Genomic DNA, 22,206 nt, shown 5'->3' with positions numbered 1-22,206 from the left:
CCTGGGAGAGACGACACATCATGTCTCCTCAAAAGACAGAGTCACTTTGATCTTTTCCTCTGTCGTTTTGTTCCAAAATCAAAGTCAGCCATGCCTGCTCTGCACTTTGACACATGGCCAAAATAAATCATGCAGTACACGTGTGTGACAGCATGTCCACTCAATTATTCAGATTTTTACTTTTTAATTTGCTGCCTGACTGTTGGAAGATATGCCAACAACACATTAGGGTTTCATAGATTGCATTTTTTATTTATGTGACAATACAACATTTTTTGAGATATTTTTATTTTTAGTTTATTTTATACAATCCTTCAATTTTACCACAGTTTACTGCTCAACTTCAACTATAAACAATCCTGCAAAATACAATAATAACCTAATTAGAGAAATCCTTGCCAAGCATGTATCTCTGTCCCATATATATACATTTTTTAAAACATTAATTTAATAATCAACAGGAAGGCAATCCAGGCACTCTGAAAAAGAGGCCATCACATGACTCATATAATGGCATGACAGGTGAAACAAATAGACAATAATGAAAAATAACATGTTCATTAAAAAAACAACAACACAGTGACATGAGATAAGATACCCAGAAAAAAACACATTTAAATATATACACACCTATCTTAACCCATAGGCTGTGAGAAAAATGGCAAAGTGTGTAAAGAATAATGACAAATCACTAAAACTTGTGAAGTCTGTATCCTCATTGAGACTAGGATACCTTAAAGCAACCAGTGGATGGATCCAAAAAGCTTCCCTTCTGTCAACCCCCCTGACCAAAAGTTTATTGTGTTCAATGCCCTCTATGCGTAAAAGGGAGCAGCATGAAATTCACTGAAATGATTTTTTGTTCTAATGGCATATTTATTGGGTGGCACGATGGTGCAATGGTTAGCACTGTCGCCTCGCAGCAAGAGCATGTTCTCCCCATGTCAGCGTGGGTTTTCTGCGGGTACTCCGGCTTCCTCCCACAGTACAAAGATGGTTAATTGGTGACTTTTTGGCCATAGGTGTAAATTTGAGCGTAAACGTTGTCTGACTCTAGGTGTCAGCCCTGCCATAGCCTGCAATCTGTCCAGAATGTACCTAAAATATCATCATTGCATCGGCTTAAATGTGTACCATGCAGGATTTTTGTAGAAGACAATGTATAGTCTCACACAAAAGTAATGTCTTTTAATCAGCACCTATGACCCACAAGAGGTGTGTGGCGGTGTATTTATCTGCAGAGCCTCTGCCCTCTGCCTCTATTTCCTTATTTTCATTACAACGTTCCTAAGCACAGCGCACAGATGAGGTCAGGACTTTATAAACAGGTAGCAACCAAGCTGTCTACGAAAATTATGAACACAGAGTAAAAGAAACAGGACTTTAGCAAAGCGAAACACCAAGAGGACAAAGCTAGGGTTGGCTTTTGTTAGCAACAGACAATTTCTGCAAAGTGTACCTTTAAATACCCAACACTGGTCAGGCTTTACTTATAATGTTCTTGTAAGTTATGGAAACTTTTAAGGCTGTGATTTACTGTCAATATGGATTGCCTCACATTATAAAGTAAAAGGATTCCTGTTATTCTGCCCACACAAATGTCTCTTTCTTAAGTAAATGTTTAAAACCAGCATTTTTGTTTTGTTTTTGGAGGTTAAAATGCAATATTCTTTCTCTTTCTATCGCTGCAGGTAAACAGTGTATGGGCCTGGTAGACTTGGACCGCTCGTGGGCAGCAGAGACTCATGGGTATTCGGTGCGGGTGATGACTATGGAGCCTGAAAGCTGTTCACCAAAGAACAACATGCTGGTGGGAAAGCCTCTGCACACGAGTGGACTGGAAGTCTGAGCTAACCAAGTGGAAGCGCTGGCGCATAATTAGGACTTCAAGTGCTGGTGTACAGCAGAGCGTCTTCACTGTAGTCAGGGTTTGATAAAGCACCAGGCCAGTGTGGCTCCTGGCTGTGTCGTCATGGTGCTGAGAATACCACTATTTTTTACCCTCCTTCTATGTTTTCTTCTTCTTTTTTATATGGCCTTGAAAAATAAGACATTCTTACTCTCATTATTTCTGGACTAGCAAAAGTCATCTTCTCAAATCTTCAGACCAAAGGTAAAAGCAATAGTGCCGTGATTTTTAATGTGATCAACATGTGGAAGAGGGCTCCGCGAGAGCTGCTCCTCTCCCTTGTTAAATGCGTTCAATTATTGGACGCTTAGTTGTAGTAAAAGCTCGAAGTCTCTCACCAACTGCTACGTTGCGTTTGTGTCTTTGCCTAAACTGTGTGATCAAGCTGTCAGCGTAAACAGAAGCAGCAGGAATTACACACCCACATTGCGAATTAAGAACAGCATACTTCCACATGCTGTTTTTGCAAATAGTCTGTATACGGCCTTCTGTGATAGAACTCAGCAGTCAGCTCCCTCTGTTGCCAGGTATTAGGAGAAGAAAGGGAAATTTGGCGCTAAAAAGTCATCTGCACTTAAAGATCAGATGTGGAATTACCATCATCTACCTCTCCTGTGCATGTGTGTGTGTTTGTGAGGGACTGGCGGAGAGAGAGATGGGGATATAGAAAGAGGGGAATTGGATTGAAACTCATATCATATCAGGTGAAATATAGCATTTGTCATGGTTCTACAGAGAAACTGATTATTCCTCATAAAGAATGAATGTGAATATGGTATGCATGTCGTAATACGTTCAGCAGCAATGAATATTTTATGATGCTGGGGAAAAGGTCAGTGTGCTTGATTAGATGCGCACTATTCAGAGCCTAGTAGCCGAGAGTCACACAATGCGCTCCGTATTTCCAATCCTGTAGACTTTAGACACACTGTAGCCCCCTAAGCTTTCATTCTTCCAGGTGAAACCGGTCATCTGTTTCCCTGAAAAATCCTGTGTTGTCACTTTTGACAGAGCATCGCCGCTGCTTGAGAAATCAGGGGAGGTAGCCAGAGAGCCAGTTTTCCCGTTCATTCCGAAAGGATAGGCGAGAGAGAGAGGCGGAGGCTTTTCCAGCGTGGAGCTCATCTGAATTCAGTCAGCAGAGTCAATCTATCCCGAGGTGAATGGCCAGACACAGCTCCTTCCAAGGACTGGAATTATTTCAAAAGGAGATGTCTGACTCCCTGTTCATGTTTGTGGCTCTGCACAAGTGCACATTACAGAAATTCATATAGGCACAAAGGACACGAGAGAGAGAGTAGGTGGCGCTACTTAAAGCTCGTATAGGAGATGGAATACAAAGGTGTGAAGTGGGTCGATTGAACCCAAACACTTGAAGCTGGAAGGTGGCTAAACAAGATTATTTGTTTAGACAAAATAGGCAATATGTCTGAGCTCATTTCTGTGTAAGTGCACAGCATTTCTTTACTAATGGTAATGATACACTGAGCTGAATGCTTTTTTTTTTAAATGTGTATTTAACTGATTGGCCTCATTACAAAAGTTAACAAGATGTGAGCTGAACCTGAAACAAATGATTTATTAAAAGTTTTTTTTTTTTTTTTTTTCAACAAAAGGAACCTGTGATTAATTAAATCAAATGTAATTGCATATGTAAAGGAGCAGTGTGCGGGATGTAGTGGCATCTAATTTATATACTCTATTAATCCCAGAGGGGAAATTCAATGTTTTCACCCTTGCTTGTCAATTACACACAGGTCCGAAAGACACACACATGCACAAACAGGACCTATACATGCACAAAGTGGAGAGATGTCAGAGTGAGGGGGCTGCCTTGGTCAGGCGCCCCGAGCGGTTGGGGGGTTCGGTGCCTTGCTCAGGGGCAGATTGCAGCCAGTGGAAACTTCTCCCATGTGCCAAGCGTGAACTCTCGGTTAGGATCTCCTCAGTGTCCATTGTTCGTAAGGTTTTTACCAGTGTGCTGTCCCTCTCCAAAACTATCGGACCAAGGGTATATAATTGGTAAACGTCCTTAAAAAAGCAAGTTTACGTGACGAATCAGTGTTTCTCCGATGCTGTTTGGCTAGTCACACACGGGCCACTAGCCAAGCACCTGCCACTGTGTGCTCTTGTATTTTCTCTGATAACTGAAGATCCAGACTTTCAGGAGGTTTTTTCCTGTAGCTGAATTGTCCGTAGAAGTCTCTGCCTCTCCAAAACAAACAGACCCGGTGATTTAAAATGGTAAAAACGCTGAATAAAGCAATTTCACATTTAAAAAATCGATGTTTTTCTAGCGCTGTCATTGCAGAGGAGCTGCTAATTAAGGTGGCTAACAAAAATGTAAATGGCCCTTTCTTGAGCCAGTGTTTGGATTGTCAGTTCTGGGCTACTGTACAAACAAGGATATCTCTGAAGACAAAAACCAGCTACCTATGTCGGTATAAACGACTCATTCTAAGGTAATAAAAACACAATGATTCTTATTTTCAGGTGATTATACACTAAAAAAATACTTATTTTATTAAAGTCTGCCAATATTTTCCCTTAAATCCTACACACTTGACCTTTAAAGGAACAGTGTATGGGATTTAGTGGCATCTAGTGGTGATAATTACACATTGCAACCAGCTGAAACTTTTCCCAGCTAGGACTCCTTCAGTGTTCATTGTCCTGGAGGGTTTCACCAGGAGCTGAATTATCCACAGAGGTCTCTTGCTCTCCAAATCAAACACACCAGATGATCTAAATTGGTAAGACTCTGAATAAAGCAGTTTCGCATTATAAATGATTGTTTTTCTAATTTTGTGTGGCTCGCTGTGGAGGGGCTGCTAACTACGATGGCTGACACGATAATGCAAATGGCCCTATCTAGAGCCAGTGTTGGTTTGTCCATTCTGGGCTACTGTAGGTAACAGAAATACAAGGATTATTTTCAGGTTATTATACACAGAAAACATACATATTAAATGTCTCCCAATATCCCTCTAAACCCTACACCCTGGACCTTTAATGTGAGAGTAATCTTTATGTAAATGCTGATATTTGGCATTAAAATAATCATTAACACTGAAGTAAAACTCAGTGGACTCTCCTCACCATTCATGCCTGTTTTCAAAAGCAGCTCCGAAACAAAACAATTTGTTGCTGCAGCAAACCTCCACCAGCAAATAATGGCTCTTTCATTGTTTTATTAACTTCAGTTATTACTTGTAATTAAAATTCAGCTGGTCTTGGTTTTCCACTTCATTACACTGTATGTGGCTGTTTGTCTGCAACAGTTCGCTGCTCCATATTTGGGGTCTCTCTCCCTGTTGGCATGATGTTTCCCTTTTGACAAACAGTGACCTTGTTTATGTGTTTGGTTACTATAACAGGCAGTGATGTAGAGTACAAGCCCAGATGGAATAGATACAAGGGGCCTCTGCTGCCCTTTCAATTATCTCAAATATCATGTTTTTACTGTGTATTTACCATTTTAACTTGCATTACCAACAATGATTCATTTCACTTGTGTATTTTTTCTAATAAACAACGTTGAGCATAATTATAGAAGTCTGGAATAACAACAAATTATTATTCACACGTTTCCTCTTTGGTTGCCTGGAGCTGCTGCAGCTGCTGCTATTGTTTGCACCCTAATAATGTTGTAAACTATTCCCCAATGCTTCTCATCACATCTGCTGTCACCTTGTATACCCCCAGTTTAGAATCCCCATACTTATATTCTTTTTTTTTTTGGTAATTATTTCCTACTTGAGTCTGCTGTAGCATTGTCTGCTCAGAATGTAATGTAATGACTCATTTCCTCCATGTATTCACCCAAATCACAAAAAAAAATAAAAATATATTTTTTAATTCATCCCTGACAGTTGACAGCATCTGTTGTGGTTAATCCAGGGTAATCAAGACATAAAGACACACAGACTGACCAATCATAACGTAGCATCAGGTCGGCTCAGACCAGGGTCCAACAACACAGCTGTGCTCCAGATTTTCCTTCAGATTTCCTTCATTTTCAGGCTGGTTTTGTGGATTTGGAGCTAAATGTTGTGCCTGGGGCACGTCGTGTATTAATGATACTCGTTACCTGGAGAGGTTGGAAAAAGATATACGTTTCTTCCCTGTTCCAAAACCAAAATCAAACCCTGAAAAGTGTAGGGTTAGCTAGCTAGCTACTGAAGATACCAAATGTATACACATGCTGCTTTTGCTTTGTAATGATTATAACAGTGAAAAAACAGACCGACCCTGCTGTACAGGAACCAGTGAAGGGAAGCAGGGAAGCTTTGCTGATATTGAACCAGCTGTGTGTCATCGCATTGTGCGCAGATGAACACTGTTTGTCTTCCCCCGGAGCTCCCCAGCAGTCCAGCGGCAGAGATCCGACTGCTTGAGGTGGCACGGAGGGGAAGCCAAACACCGTTCATCTGCACACACTGCGATGCCACACAGCTGGTTCAATATCAGCAAAGTTTCCCTTTTATTCATTGTCTTGTGTGGCGATCAGCAGTGATGTGGTGGTTCACTTTTACACTGTGATCTGTAGCCTATTGTTCGGCTTTAGCTTCTAACTATCTTTGTCTTTTTAACCTGTTGTTGCTGCTGAGTCAGTTTGACATCCTGGATATATCCTTCAAACACAGACTGTAGACCCCTCTGTCTCCAATTGTGATAATATCTCTTCAGGGAGTGCAGTTAGTTACAGTGTGGGCTCCATGCTTGCTCTGACAGCTTGTCGGACCATCGCGAAGGGCCGGGGCTTAGTGAATGGTCAGTTTCTTTATAATGTCTTCAGAAATTTCCTGGAATGAACCATAAAATATGACGGTAATAATTAGTAAAATACTGTATATTCAGTGGTTAATTGATGCTCCTTCCAATTACTTAATTTAAATTAAATTTTAATAAGGAGTCTCGGTACAAAGCAGGTGAGCTAATCATGCAAAAAATCTGAAATTTGCCAACAAACACTTCAACATATACAATCTAAGAGCATTTGTTTGCAATAATAATTGAAATGATTATTTGGGGTTAAATGGAGCTGCTCCAAACTAAAATAACTTTGTCTTAGAGGTGAGCATCTCCAAACTTCACAAGGTAAAACTGAAAAACTGAAGAAAGAAACTGTGTTAACTTTGAAGAGTTGGTGACCGGGCTGCCTTGAAATGTAAAGTGGACTAATTTTGAGAGGACAAGTTCAGCTAATTTTATAATGATTGAACTTTTGTTCTCAAATTAAAAAAAAGAAAGAAAAAAAGATATAGTGTCTTTTCACAGTGTTTTCATAGCTAGATACCACTTGAGATTAGTGAGTCAGTATGTGCTTTTGTGTTTTGGGTGTACTGTCCTTCAAAGTTTCATAAGATCAGTCTTAGTTCTCCACAACATACCAATATTATTGATAATGTGGCATATCTTGGCAGATCTGCACAACCCATAACTATTCCTTAAATGTAATAAATCATCATGGAATCACATTCTTACAGTCCAGTCATAAAAACGTGATTAATAGTGTAATTATACGCAACTGGCATTTATCCGATCACTTGCTTCTAGAGATGTTAAACCTCTGTGCTGCTGCATGGATTTATTATCAGATCGCTGACAGGGCGTAACAAGGCAACAGTGCCATGTATCAAAAGACGACGCTGACTGTGAACAACCAGCAGTAATCATATCAAACCTTCATCTCATCCATCTCCTGCTCCATTACGGAAAATGATGGCGTTTAGTTACCCTGTCATTTCCTTTTTCCCCCTCCTCACCCCTACCCCACACTCTTGCTATTGAGAATTATTTTATTGACTGACTTCTCTGATTCTGACGACTGAACATGAGGCAGACCTTTATTATTCTGCCCCCCAGACAGGAAGTGCAATTCACCAGACTTTGAATATGAAGTGCTGCCTTTGAGTCAGGCAGGAGATAATTACTCTGATAGAATCAGACCTAACCTCTTGTTGGAGAATGAGCATTATAAAGACCAAGCAATTTCATGTATGGTGTGCATCCAGTGTTCAAGATGTTGTACAAAGGGTGATGAAGAAATTGCATTCAGGAGAGACAGCAGTTTGCACCTTCTTAAATAGACAAAATATCTGACACAAAGCAGAGACACAATCTGAAGCTGGGATTGTTCATGCCAAAAAAAACATTTCAATCAAGCCCCATATCACTTGTGTTTTTATTTACCATAATTACAGGTGCAATAAAAGCCTTTCTATTCACCAAGCACTCTGGAAACAGTGTCAAACCACTCATTTAGTATTTTGTGCTGCTTATCTTTTCGTCCTCTCCAAATTCAGCCCCAGTAATTTCCAACCGTATTGTCTTTACTGCGTGAGCAACATCTACCTGGGTGGGCGATGCACCTGCGTGTCTCAGCAGGCTACGCAATTAATTAAGGCATTTCCAAAGCATGCGCGGCACGGAGCTGCATCTGGAGCCTCTTCCTCTGGGCTGTGCGGGTCATTATGTTACATGTAAAGTCCCACGCGTGCGGCTGGGTGGATATCCGCGGTGTTCTGACCGCTGGTTATTTAAAAGACGAGAGACGAGGTCTGACTGCAGTGGGTGCTGTTGTTGGTCGGAGAGCCCGCTGACTGAACTTGTGAGGAGAGGAGGAGAGAGGGAGCTGTGCGCTCTCTTCCCGGCAGAGTGCGTCCCGCTCCACACACACACGCGCACACACATACACACACATCGGGGTCACTCTACTTTCAGGCAGCGGACTGGTTTCCACTCCCGCACCTCCTGAGTATCGCACATGAACAGTCTGAAGGACGTCAGCAGACATTTCCTACCTGTGCGCCTTCAGCGTGCGTCACAGAAACTCTGCTGTTTCTTCGTGTTAATTGTTTCCTCCGCGGTTTCCCACCCGGTGATTTTGGATTACGGAGAATAACAAGCGGCGTGGAGCGCGTAACTCTCCGCAAATCATGGATTTATGGATAAAGTTGATGTTGTTGTGCAGCTGCTGCTCTGGAGCAAGTGCAGACTTTGATGGCAGGTAAGGGCGCATGGTTCACATTGTGTGCTAGAGCCGATGTTTTTGTGCAATAACTGGTTTTCACTAAGAGGGTGCATCACAGTTCAGTCCATTTACAGGCTGTTTCTGCAAAAACTGCGCCTTTGGTAGCGCTTGTTGGAAACGCGGGCATTATTTTTAAGATCTCCAAACTGCGAGGCTCATTTTACATGTGAGTGAAAACATGTTGCTCCCGTGAAATTATGTGCGCCCTGTGAGTACTGATGTGTGGTGCTGGCGAATCATCCTAACTTTTATTCTGATGAAAACAGTAATAATCCAAGTGCATCCAAGCCTGCGCCTCGGAGCACGCACATTCTGCTGTAGTAGGCAGGGTTCACGTGCAAAAGAAACGCACCAAGCGGTTCTTGTCTTATGGGTTCACGTGCAAAAGAAACGCACCAAGCGGTTCTTGTCTTATCTAGATATCAGGCAGATTATAAAGTGATGTGACAGCACATTGCCCGGTGCTTCATGTTCAAACACGAATCAGATGAAGTATGTGAAGACAGAGGAGTGGAGACGTGCCAGACCCCAAAGAATGCATGTGTCCGAGATATCGATCTGCCTATAGGTGCATCTGAGTTAATGAGCATGATTGATGCTTTTTTTCTGTCTCTGTCTGTCTCTCTTTTACAACCATGCATCAAACCAAGTTGTAATTTAGGTGTAAAAAAATCCTTTGAAGCAAGTAGATGAAAAGCATCTTTCCAGATTGTTTGTGCAAAGTAATGACACCAGACATGGTAATTGGCAAAATGCTCTGTTTCCTTTTTTGCTTTCACAGTTTAAAGAGGTGTGTTAAATCCACACTATATTTCATCTCTTATTGTGTGCCATATTGAGGTGGATTTCTCGAGCTCAGAATAAAATTGGACTGAAGACCATCCAAACAGTGAGAGTTACACAAACAGAGCCCTTACTGCCAAATTCCCTACATCTCCAACAGAGAATGCAGCCAAGTATTGTACTTTATTTTTCCTCATGTATCTCTGTCAGACAGGCTCAGCCCCAAAGCAGGATCCTCTCTCATGTTTCACTTTTTCAAATGAATGGAAAAAAACTTTTTGAAGATTATTGGAGGTAATTGTTATTGAAATACCGTGCACGCATTTCAAAGAGCCCCTTTCAGACTGACTGCCATTCCACCTGCTTGTTGATAGACTTTGACATCTGGAGGTATATAGCCTTTTTCCCCCTCCTCGGCTCTTTCAATTCAGTTTTCTGCTGCTGTGTTCAAAAGTATTTCAAAAGGAAGCGATTTGGATATCAAAGGTTTCAGCAAGAAGTAACAGTGTGTGAGAGAGAACAGAGGAGAGGGCAGAATAGTATAGAACATTTAAATAAAGCATTTGCAAGTGCATACAATGTTTTTGTTGTTCAGGACTTTGTATTTTCTTAATCTGCATGGCTAATGTGTGTGTGACAGGCCGTGGTCTGATGAGATGTGTAGGGCTTTAACTTTTATTTCACGCTTGCCTTTGTGTAATGATCATTTACTTTAACCTCGCAGCAGCAGCATATTGTACATTATTAACATCCCTGCTGATGGAGTGCCTTGTCACCATGGCCATAATTTGCCAATTTTTATGGGTATAAACTTTCCCGGGCCCGAGTCTCTGCCTCAATATTAATTCATTGAGAGAATATCCCCCGAGACAGAGCACAAGCAAAAAAGCCATTTATTACCTGGTCTCTCTCACTTATTGCCTTTTAGAGAGCGTTCCTAACAGGCTTATCCATCTAGTCCTGAAGGGTCCTTCACGGGCATCATTGGCAAGATCATTTTGTTCTCCCATAGCTGCACATAATGTGCTTACCTGCAAATCTGTTGCTAAAAACACTGTGTGTTGTTGTTGCCACTCTTTATTCCACCCAAGGATTCAACGATGGCCGACTTCCTGTCATGTAACATAGAGGCCTAAATGTAAGGCAGCACATACAGTAGAGGATATTCTTCCCTGGTGATGTCACTAAATTGTTAAGTGCAACGCAGCCAAGCAGCACATACCAGACCTCCTCAGTAATAATCCAAAGCCGTGGACTGTTGCCAGGTTATGTTGGCGTTGTAATACCAGACCCACATTTGGGCTTTCAGGGGTTGAGAATGAGTGCGAAAACACTGTTCAAGTCACATTTTATGGGCAGCCCAACAGTGTGAAGTAAAAAATAATGCATTTTATAGTTTCCTCAGCGTTCATCATCAAGCTTATGTCAAGGTAATAATGAAGAAGGGACATCTTTACGAGGAGTCACAGAGGAGATTTAAAGTGTAACCTTGCCTTGTGTTTTCTTAGAGAGAACAATCAGTGAAGTCAGACTCCTCTGACTGACAGCTCAGTGAGAGACATGCATTCAAGTGCTGTACTTCAGTAAACAAGACACATATCCAGGCCCCAATGGAAAAGTCAGTATACAAACAGCACTTCAGGTTACGACTGAACATAACTTCTCTCACTGCTATTTTGTTGTCATTTTTACTGAGCAAACAGGACAGCTCGGGAGTAAGTGGAAACTTTACAATGTATTGTAGTGCTACTTGGACAATGATGCCTCCTACTGCCACTCAGTCATGTAATGTAAAGTATGTTGTCGTTTAAGTATACTGACACAGACATAATGTTGCTCCAGAGGGGGGAAAGCAACAGTTGCAGGAAGGTCAGGTGGCTCGTTGCCAGAGTCTGCTTCACAATACACTCTGTTACCAGATACTTGTGTATTGCAATGCAATTCAGCAGTCCTGTGATAAATACTAGATTTGTATAGCAGCAATTATTGCTAACGCTGAACCAGAGTAATTTGTGAGGCTGTGAAATGAAAACACCGCTGAAGTCAGGACAGAAGAGACACCGCCCGTCTCCTGCTGATTCTCAGGATACATCTAGACGTACTTAGAAATGTTTCATTCCATTTACAAGAAAACATCCAATAAGCACTTGTATTGCAACACTCAACAGGCTCTTAGCAGTTTGTTTAGAAAGAGTGCACTTAGAATTGTTAACAGCATCTACCTCGTGTTCCTACGGAGGTTGCATGCACTTATCGTAAGTCACTGAAGACGAAAAGACCTGCAAAGCAATGTAACATAGTGTGAAAAAGAAAAGTAAAGGTATTGCATTGTGTTGTAAGGTGTTTTCAACATTTTCCCTCTCTATAGATGTGAGTGAGGTGGACATCTTTCAGTATGGTGCTCTGTTGAAGTGTGCAGCCTTGAAATTGCCACAGAATTGAGCCGACACACATATTCCGACATCACAAGTATCAACACGGACATTTTTTGTAGTGTTTATTGCAGGGCCATTGTTTTGCATCGCCTTACATCATACTAGGTGTTTTTATTTTTCTGGCCACTCAGTGAATACCTTCCACTGTCTGCGTTGTGTAGAAAAGCATTTTCTTAATAGGCCAGCTGATTACTCAGTTTAAATCCCACACAGTGCTGTGTGCTAATGTGATAGACTTGGCAGTCTGCTTGCGGATCTGGCAGCCCGTGCAGCCGAGGTGCTTCATTAAGACGCCAGACACCTTATGACTCCACAAGCTCATGCCTTCAGCTGAGCCCAGCAGGTCCGAGCAAGTCTTTCACACCGAGGTGCTACAAATGCAGCAATCAACATCTATGGGTGTTTGTGAGAGAAATCCGTTACGGTTTGCTTGCTTTAGTATGGATTCATAGACGGATGATGGATAGATAGATTAAATTATATACCTTCACGGTCCCAATTATCACGCTACACTCCACACTGCTCCTCTGAGCGATGGACTGACTACTTCTCACTGTCAGGCAGGGGAGATCGGCCAGCTCTGTATCCATTAGTAAAACAATGGAAGAAGGATGGCATCCCCATAGTGAATATCATCCTCTCAGGTTCTCCTGGATGAACCTTGTCTGATAGTGAGTGCTTGAGAAGAGGTGTCACACGGCATGCGTGAAGGGTAATAATTATCTGCTTGAGTTCCTTCAAGGCTTAGTGTAATTTAGGATCATTATTCAGAGCCCCAGGGTAATAAATACAGGTATTATGCTCAAGTCCATTTGATATGCCAGCTTTCTGTTCTGTAGAATATCACTGGGGACAAGATGTATTAGAAAAAAAAGCTCTTCTTTTTTTGTGCAGCGTCACCGCACTCCCATTGTTGATTGAGGTTTGTCATAATTTTTAAGCCACAGATGTTGTAAGAAATCAAAAATATGCATTCACACTGGCTGCGGTGTTGGTGTGATGAATTGGTATGCTGGCGAATTGTATTAAACCCCCAGTTTCAAGTTCAGAGCGCGTTACGGTGCACAACTGCCTCCGGCTAAATTCAGCTTGAAGAGAGGACTGTGAGACGCAGTGAGAACATGAAACTGGATTCCTGATTCACTATGCGCATGTGTATTTATATATATATATATATATGTGTGTGTGTGTGTGTGTGTGTGTGTGTGTGTGTGTAGGAGAAAGCATGAGAGGAAAATATTTGATTCAATAATCCAGGACCTGTTGCATCTCATGCGCTTACTGTCTCCTTAACGCTCCCACAGCTCCTAGCAGACCTGCCAGACGCCTCTCGCCCACCATCCACTGGGAGCCCTGTAGGATTTCAAACTCTGCTTCCTTGTTTAAAGTCTGAGCTCAGAGTCAAATGCCATGCCCTTATGATCCTGACATGTCAAAAAAAACGTATTACAAAACTTTATTTTTGTTAAACTCCTCGGGGCAAACAAAATACCAGCTCCACCACATTATCACTTCCTGCTACTGGAAGAAGTAAAAATTCAGTTGTCAAAATAAACCACTGACTTTTTCTCAGTTGTTTTTTGTCTGATTGTTATGGCTACCTCATCTGTCTGTTGCATTTCGTCAACCTCAATCTCTTTTGGACATTGATTTACAAAGAATAGGGCTGCAGCTGATGGTTATTTTCAGTATTGTTTAATCTGCCTGTTATTTTCTCAAGTTGTGGTTTTGATCTTCAAAAAGTCAGAAAATAGAAAAAGAGACAGACTGACATTTACAAATTGCTTGTTTTGTCAGACCAACAGTCAAAAATCCCAATATATTAAATTTACCATTATGAGAAAAAATAAATAAATAAATCGGGACCTCCTTGAAAATGAAATGGCACATCTCAACGGGTTTTATCCTATCAAATAGAATTGAAACACACAGAGGACCAAGAGATCCAGTGAATATTCACATTTTGAACAGTAGGAGCCAGTTAGTTTTTGGCTCTTAAGTGACGGACAAAATAACGGGAATACCAATTGAGGACATTTCCATCACATATCTTTCAAGTACCAAAGTCACACAAGATGACTAAGTTGGCCGGTGATATGAAGTTGAAGCTAATTAGCTGTTAGACTGTATCAGTTCTCTAAACAACATCTGGCAATCAACGCCGTCAGATGTGATTTTCAAAGCAGCTCGTGGAAACATAAAGACTTCCAAAGTGGCTGGAAGAGCTGGCAGAATAACAAGCCAGAGTCACACAATTTGCTGATTTGTTGAATCAATTCAAATTCAAATCAAAGAATCAATTTGACTGAGAGATCAAGAAACTAGTTTCTAACTATTGGTGCTATGGCAGAGTTTCTGGTATTCAAAAAGAGATTTCAGTCGAGGCCATTACAGCACAAAGATGGGAGAATTCACAGAGACTGGATCGCAGCCACTGATAGCACCATGAAATTTGCAACTGATATCTAACCTGTTTCAAGGTCTGATTCTCAAATGATATTGCACTAATGAGTCTACAGCTCAAACACGTCCAGTTTTGCAGCATAGTGCAATGTGCCCTTTTTTGCCTGTGACTGAAATTATCCATGTGGCAAACTATCAGTAGCCCCTCCTACACTGCCAGATTTTCGGCGAATGTTGGGCCGTTTTGCCGACAAGCTGTGAGCGTTTAGACACACAGAGCCGGATTGGCGAGTTGATCCGAGGTGCCCAATTTTCCACCTCGTAGGGTAGACATATTGGCGGAACCCTTTTAGTTTAAACAGACTGAGGCGGCCTTACGCACTGGGAGGGGCTGTTGATGATGCTGCACGTGCGAGCCACTGGCGGTGGATAAACAGGAAACAGCTGATAGCAGGAATTAGCGAGCAGCTAGTAGCAAGAGGGAAACACAAACCTGACAGACACTGTAAAGATGAGTAACTGGGGAGACAGCGCCCTCCTTGTCCTCGCAAACAAACCGTCACATGACAGGAACGGTGAAGAATGGGCCGACTTACGAGAGAATCACCGAAAGACTGACCAGCCACGGCTTCCCTCCCACGTCACTGTTTACGTCACACGCTGTGCTACATGTTTTGTTACTTGCTCATGCCCCCCATTGCCCCGAAAAAGGCGCATTCTGTATAAACAAAGGCAGGCGGCAATTTGCTGCACTCCCCGATTTTGTTTTTATACTGCCAATGCTGAAAAAAGACTGATTGGGCTTTCCTGCAAATTTGCACAATTCCTATCTTAAAAGGGCTAGTGTTGCGCTAAGAGCACCATAAGCAGAATAACGGCTGAGACAAAAAGAAACCTGTCATTTTCAGACTGTGAGCTGCAGGTTCCACACACTGACGGTACATAAAGATGGACGACATGTCTACACTTCCTCGAACCGTACAAAAATGAAGCCAAAATATCCAGGATATGGCAGAGTCTGCGCAGTGATCTTCGTGGTATTGAGATCCCATCCTTACACCTGTCCGACCAATTGCAAGCAGCACTGTTGATTGTGAGCACACCAAATGCTGTCAGTCCAACGTCAACCCCCCCTTTTTAGCAGCATCAAATGAAAAATTTGACATGTGCCTTGATTTTTTTAGTTTGGCCCATTTCCCATTTGCTAACATCCAGCCACCAAGGGGCAATCGAAATGTTTTGAGCTTTTGAGGTAGCTGTAATGTTCTTCGTGTTAATTATACAGTCTGCGGTCCTGAGCAACAAGGTGCAGAAGCATTCAAAGATCATTGGAAAGTCTGCATGTGAATCCGCTAATAAATGGACTTCAGTTACCAGCAACTGTCTGAAGACGCTAATAATGTCACTGTAACTGCATGTGGCTGTTAGCACTGATCTTTGTGAAGAGAACAGTTTTCCATAGAAAGTGGCCATTTCTGCACCAAATGTATGAATATTACCCAGTTTAATTACCTGCAAAAATAACAGGAGCTCTGAGGAGCTATTTTCCTGACAGTACAGTTGGGGATGCATTTTACCTTTTGCAGGTAATCTGAGAAATACACGGTTTCTCTTTGTCTTATTTGTGCAGGTTTACGGCCCCCTAGTGTGTACAAAAACAAAACAAAACATGGACTTATGACTTTTTTTTTTTTTTTTTGACATTTCGATGGAGCTCTGGAATTCAAAATATCTTTTTAACCCACACACTCCTCTGTAAACTGTTAAATGTAATGATGTACCTGGCAAAAGTAGGTTTCCACTGGGAGTCATCAGGTGCAATGATGACTTTGTAATGTCATATAACTGCAGTGGGATATGAGATCACTGGGTTATGCAGGAGCAGGTGCACCCGTAGCAGCATAAACTCTTCCCACATCATGCCCCCATATTCTAAGATGATAATTACCATATGCACACTGATGAATAAATTCAAGAAGAAGAACGTGTACAAGAACATCGGGGTGGAATCACCAGTTTTAAATATCACTGAAATGTCAAGGGAAGTTGTCGGGTGGTTTTTAAAAGTGTCACCATCCTGCAAATTCAGAGGGGAATTTTTGCCACAGGCGGCGATCGCCTTGTTTTATTAACACGTTTACAGTATGGAGGGACAGCAGGTGCCATATTTGTGCATGTGTGTGTGGGGGTGTGTGGGTGGGTACATGTCATTTGCAGAGATAGTGGCATATAAACCTGGCTGCTGTCCAGACCTGTCCTTTTCCCTTCGTTCTTTTTTGTTTTTGTTTCCTTTTGTTTCTTTTTCCTTCCCTCTCTTTTCTGCTCCTTCCTTTTCCTTGTCTTTAATTTCCTTTTTTTGCTTTCTTTTATTCTCTTTCTTTCATTGTATTTCTTTCTTTTGCTTTTCCGTTTGTTTCCTTTCATTGTCTTTCATTTCCTTTTTCATTTCCCCTGCTCTCCTCTTCTTTTGTTTTATTTCAGTCTCTTTTATTTGCTTACATTTCCTTTTGTTTCTTTTCCTTTTTCTTTCCTTTGCTTTCCTTTGTTTCCTCTCCTCTCCTCTCTTCCCTTCTCTTACTGTGTGCTTGGAGCTTTTCCCTGCCTGACTGCTTCCCTGCTTTCCAGGCAGCAGACAAACATTTTCCCTGGATCTGCCACTCTCACTTAGCATCCATTGGGTTTTTTTCCAGCGAGGTGATTGGCAGCGGGGGCAAGCATTAGCATTTCCTCATCTTGGCATAGAGACACTAACAGGCAGGGATAGTGGCAAAGGATGTGCCTTGAATACCGAGCAACAACCTCACTCTGTCACCGAGGCACGGAAGAAAGCGTCTTTTGTTAGAAGGAAGTATATCAAATAAAATTCCTCCTTTGTTTTGCAACCAGATTACAGGGTTTCCTTTGTACAACTACTTACCTGCATAGTCAGCTCAGATCATCGTAATGTTGATAATGACAGAGTAGTCTTGATTTTTTTCAGGAGATATATAGTTTTCTTATTGTAGAGTATAAAAACTCACCCAGCTTGTTATATCCTTGCTTCCTATTTATTTATTATTCACTAGATTTTAACATCTAAGAGCCAGCCTCTCAAAGTATGCAGCTTGGATTTTCATCAGTATCCTTAAATGGACTCACTCCTTCACCCTATTCTCTCCATAAATATGTGGTGAGCCTTGGTACAGATAAAAAGGTAATCCACATGCACTGTCTGCCAAGAAGCTATTTCTCGCTCTGAGCAGAATAGAACATGGTGTAACAAAAACATCCGGCTGTAATTTCTCTTAGAGGAATTGCAGTGCTTTGGAAATAACCTATATCTCTATAAACACTAATACCTGCATGTTCTCGCTGTAGCAGGGATGATGTTATCTTCCACTGTCATGAAAATTGTCTTGTGGAGTCTCTCAGCACACGGCACAGTGACACATACTGTCGACATGTGTTCATGTAATAGATGGCGATAGGAAACATACAGTATATTCAAGGGCACCAGGCAGCGCACGTAGCTTCTAATCTGTTTCCCTTATAATCAGTACAACAGTAATGTCGTCTTCTCGGATGTGAATGGTGAGAGCACTGATGCACACTGAAGGCAAAATTTAAATCAGGTCTGGCAGGCTTTCAACACGGGTCTCCAGCTTGACATTGTGCAAACCAACACGATCTGATGTGCTATCAGTTTTATTTCCGTGACGCAAAGATAGTCTGCTATAGGGAGGCGGTGAAAACTCAGCCTTTGATAAAATGTAGTAATATTTGATTCGATTTTCAAGGAAAAATGTCAAATGTTTCTTGGCCCCAGCTTCTGAAATGTGACTTTTTACTGCTGTTCTTTCTCTTATATAACAGGAAACTGAATATCTTTGCGTTTTGGACTGATTGTCAGATAAAAAAAAGAAATGGAGGGCCGAAAGACGTCATCCTGGAACACAATTTTAAGTTTATTTTAAGTTTTAGGTTGTAGAATTTAGGGAGATATATATAGGCAGAAATTAAATTTAATGTAAGAAGTATGTTTTCTTAAGTGTATAATCACCTGATGAGAAGAATGGTTGTGTTTTCCTAGAATGAGACATTTAAATCTACATATCGGGAGTGGGTCCTCATCCATGGAGTTCCCCACATTGCACTGCCATGTTTCTACAGCAGCCCAGAACAGACAAACCAAACTCTGGTTCTAGGTTCGCCTCTGCCATCAGCCATCGTAGTTTTCAGCCCCTCCATGGCAAGACTATTGGAAAAGTGCTGTTTTTTTTCTCAATGTGAAACTGCTTTATTCAGTGTTTTTACCCATTAAAATTACTGGGTCTGAGGAGGAGGAGACCTCTGTGGCTAAGTTGCCTCCTGGTGAAAACCTCATGAACCTTCTGGATCTTAAGTTATCAGAGAAGAAGACGGGCATACATTAAGTTATCAGAGGAAAAAGGTATGCATACATTAGGAGGTATAGGGAAAGCAGTGTTGGAGAAACACTGATTTGTAATGTGAAACTGCTTTATTCAATTTTTTTAACCTGTATCTATCACCTGGGGTCACAGTTATAAACATTGCGTACACACAAAATGAGGCCTAAAAGAGGCGTACGCCACTTCCCATGCAAAAGTTGAGATCTATAAAAGCAGACTTGATGGCCCATGATTACGAACATATGGAGATGGGAAATTGGCGACGCAGATGGTGAGGTGGAAGCCTAATTGTAGAAATTGTTTAAAAAAAATGTTGGCACACGCAATTTTTGGCTTTTGTCTGTACGTGCAGTTTTAGTATGGTTCCTGCGCACTATTTTACAAATGAGAGCCCTGGTCCATTTGTTTTGGAGAGGAAGAGACCTCTGCAGATAATTTGGCTCCCAGTAAAAACCTCCTGAACATTGAACACTAAAGAAATCCCAACTAGGAGTTCAACTTTGGTTCATGCTTGCAATTTGCAATCCTCACCGCTGGATGCCACTAAATCCTACACACGGTTCCTTTAAGCAAAGCACGTGACAGTTTGGGCCCTTCAGTGCTAATGCAGAACTTTTATATACTTAAAAACATCGACCCAAATTGGTCAGTTCAAGTCTGTTCATTTAAGTTTATTTATATTTAACCCAAAATTACAAATTTGCCTCAAAGGGCTTTACAATCTGTACAACACGACACCTTCTATCCTTAGACTCTCATTTCAGACAATGAAAACTCCCCAGAGAAATCCTTAAACAGGTCAAAAGAATGGAAGTGTCTTTTATTCATGCAAAAGAAAAACTTGACACCAGCCTTTTCTCTCTGCAGCAGGAAAATGAAATGAATCATGTGAACGCTTTGAAGCTTCCCTCCAAACAACATTGAAAAGACCCCTGCTTTTCATTCAGACATTTTAATTGGCTGTGAACTAATTATGTCATCCCCTCACAGGTGGCCGCGGCAGATGGCCTCATCCAACGGCCTGTGTCGATACGGGGCCAGAGTGGACTGCTGCTGGGGATGGACACGCCGTTCCTGGGGTCACTGCCAGCGTGAGTGCCACCGTGCCTGCTGCTGCTGCTGGGGGCAAACAGGGCTAACAAGGTTGCAAGGTTTCAAGCTGGGGTCAAAGATGCTATTAGACATAGGAGATGGTGCAGCACTACCACAGTTACCACAGGCTCGGGAAACACACACACACATGCACATTGTCACAACAGAAACACAAACAGCTAATGGAGCATCACACCTGGGACAATCTTTGAGTAAAGATTGGTGGTAATGGCTGGTTGGACCGGAGGAAGGGCTGGCATTTGTATTCACACTGTGGGTGGCCATAATGAGGGAGAGACTCTAGCTGCAGGTGGACACATTCAAGGGTAGATGGGAGATTGATTATAGATTACTACTGTGCAAAAACAAGCAGGCTAACGCTGCCAGAACGAGCCGTGTGAACACAACCCATGGTGTTGTCAGGTGCACAGACCTCAACTCATCTTTATACTCAGCAACGCTGCTTGGAGGATTCAGAGGATGTGTGCTGTCATGACCACATGCCTGTATCACATGAGCTCTATGAAATATTAACACGTCACATTTCCTACATATTTACATTGTGCAAAGACCCTCTGCTCTCCGGTAATGCTACCCAGGGAGGTGTGAATATACTAACATAGGTTTCAGATCTGGCCAGTTGCCTTACAAATGTCAAATCCTCTGCATGGCTTGGTGCCTGTGCTGGTGTAGCTGCTGCCTTGGAGGTTTAATCAAGAAGGGGTTAAGACATAAATAGTCCTTTTTCACAGCAGGAACATCACGCAACTTGAAGGAATTGTGAAACATTTTCAGAAGTATATTTATTGGTTACCTTCCCATCTATACTATTAAAAAAAATTAAGTAATTAATTAAGTCTTTCATTATCCTACCCATATATGAGCAAACATTTAATCATTCAGATTTTGGAAACGACTTTTAATATAACCTTTCACATGAAAAAAGTAACTGCTTCAAAAGCTTTTACTCTTTATATTATGTATTGTAATTCCTCTCTAACAGTCCCTTATGTGCGGTAAGGTTTGTGGACCGTTACCTGCCACAAAGAGAGAAATGTGAACGGCTCGTTTCTCCTCTGACACGTCACATACCTATGTGCCGCCACGGCTCGGCTGTTCAGGTACTTATGGGCAGTCATGACACCAACGAAAGAGGAAATTACTGGACCTGGAGCCGGGCTTCTCCGTCACCGGTAAACCGTTATCTTGCGTGGAGTAAAATGCTGGCACCGTAGAGCTCTGTGGAAAAGAAATCACTGTAGCATAAACAAATCTAACCTACAAGTAAAAAGAAATGAATATTGAGTGCCAGGTGGCCAGCGCGCGCCGTTATTGGACGGCGCATGGACGCTCACCCTCTTGCAATTGGACTTTGAACTTATCCCACAGTAGTGGTACCGTGAGGTACTGTGGTACTACGATACTCCAACATTATGGTATCATATGTACCGTGCTGTTTTAGTACCACGGTCTACCATTGGTACCAGTATACTGTGCAACACTAGTACATTATACTTTACCATTGCCCAATACTTATTTTTACTGAATAGATCTTAAACGCATCATAATGTACCTCAGTGCAATCTCTGTGAGCTGTTAGTCCCAGCCGGCTGCTACTCACTGTCTCCTCACACAGCATTGAGACCACAGAACCTATTTGCCAAACAGTCATTGCATTCCTCTTGTACCTGCTCATTAATTAAAGTTTTTGGCTGTTTCAAGCCCTGCTTTTTAGCCTGATGTGACACAACAGAAAAACATCGGCCACTACCAATGGTGAATGTTATCTTATTTGGCAGCTGATGGCAGTCAACAAGGAGAATATTGGCCGATACTGATGTTCAGCTGATAAATAGGTGCATCTCTGGTGGGTACATTTATTTAGCAAATGTGACATAAAAGTTATTTTTTAATTACTGTCACTATATCCTGACAGAAGTACATGAGGCAGATCATGTGAAAAAATCAGCCCCCTCTGCCTCCTCATAGTGCTCCTAATGGCATTTACATAATCACAAAAACAACTAATCAGAGCGAAGGAGCCTCTAACGCAGCTGTCAGTCATGTCAGTCAGTGGTCATGAAGTGCTGTCAAACTGCTAAACTAGGCAATGCTAACCAGATATAATTCAACATTCTA

At 41.8% G+C, this 22,206-nt stretch overlaps 2 protein-coding genes across 3 annotated transcripts in view; both read left to right on the top strand.

Annotated features, from left to right (window-relative positions):
- The window catches only part of gstcd (glutathione S-transferase, C-terminal domain containing), a 92,829-nt gene extending 87,103 nt beyond the window's left edge, over positions 1-5,726 (top strand). The window contains exon 12 of the mRNA XM_050043388.1: positions 1,692-5,726. Coding sequence (XP_049899345.1) covers positions 1,692-1,849 — 158 coding nt within the window. The 3' untranslated portion in view covers positions 1,850-5,726. The remainder of the gene's footprint in view (positions 1-1,691) is intronic.
- Positions 5,727-8,360: 2,634 nt separating this feature from the next.
- Positions 8,361-22,206, top strand: part of npnta (nephronectin a) — a 72,505-nt gene continuing 58,659 nt past the window's right edge. For both annotated transcript variants that reach the window (XM_050043390.1, XM_050043389.1), the window contains exons 1-2: positions 8,361-8,921; positions 19,966-20,066. In XM_050043390.1, coding sequence (XP_049899347.1) covers positions 8,851-8,921; positions 19,966-20,066 — 172 coding nt within the window. In that variant the 5' untranslated portion in view covers positions 8,361-8,850. The remainder of the gene's footprint in view (positions 8,922-19,965; positions 20,067-22,206) is intronic.

The sequence above is a fragment of the Epinephelus moara genome, chromosome 5 (assembly GCF_006386435.1).
Source record: "Epinephelus moara isolate mb chromosome 5, YSFRI_EMoa_1.0, whole genome shotgun sequence".
Classification (NCBI taxonomy): Eukaryota; Metazoa; Chordata; class Actinopteri; order Perciformes; family Serranidae; genus Epinephelus; species Epinephelus moara.
The sequence above is the reverse complement of the archived record's forward strand: the minus strand, read 5'-3'. Positions and strand labels throughout refer to the sequence as shown.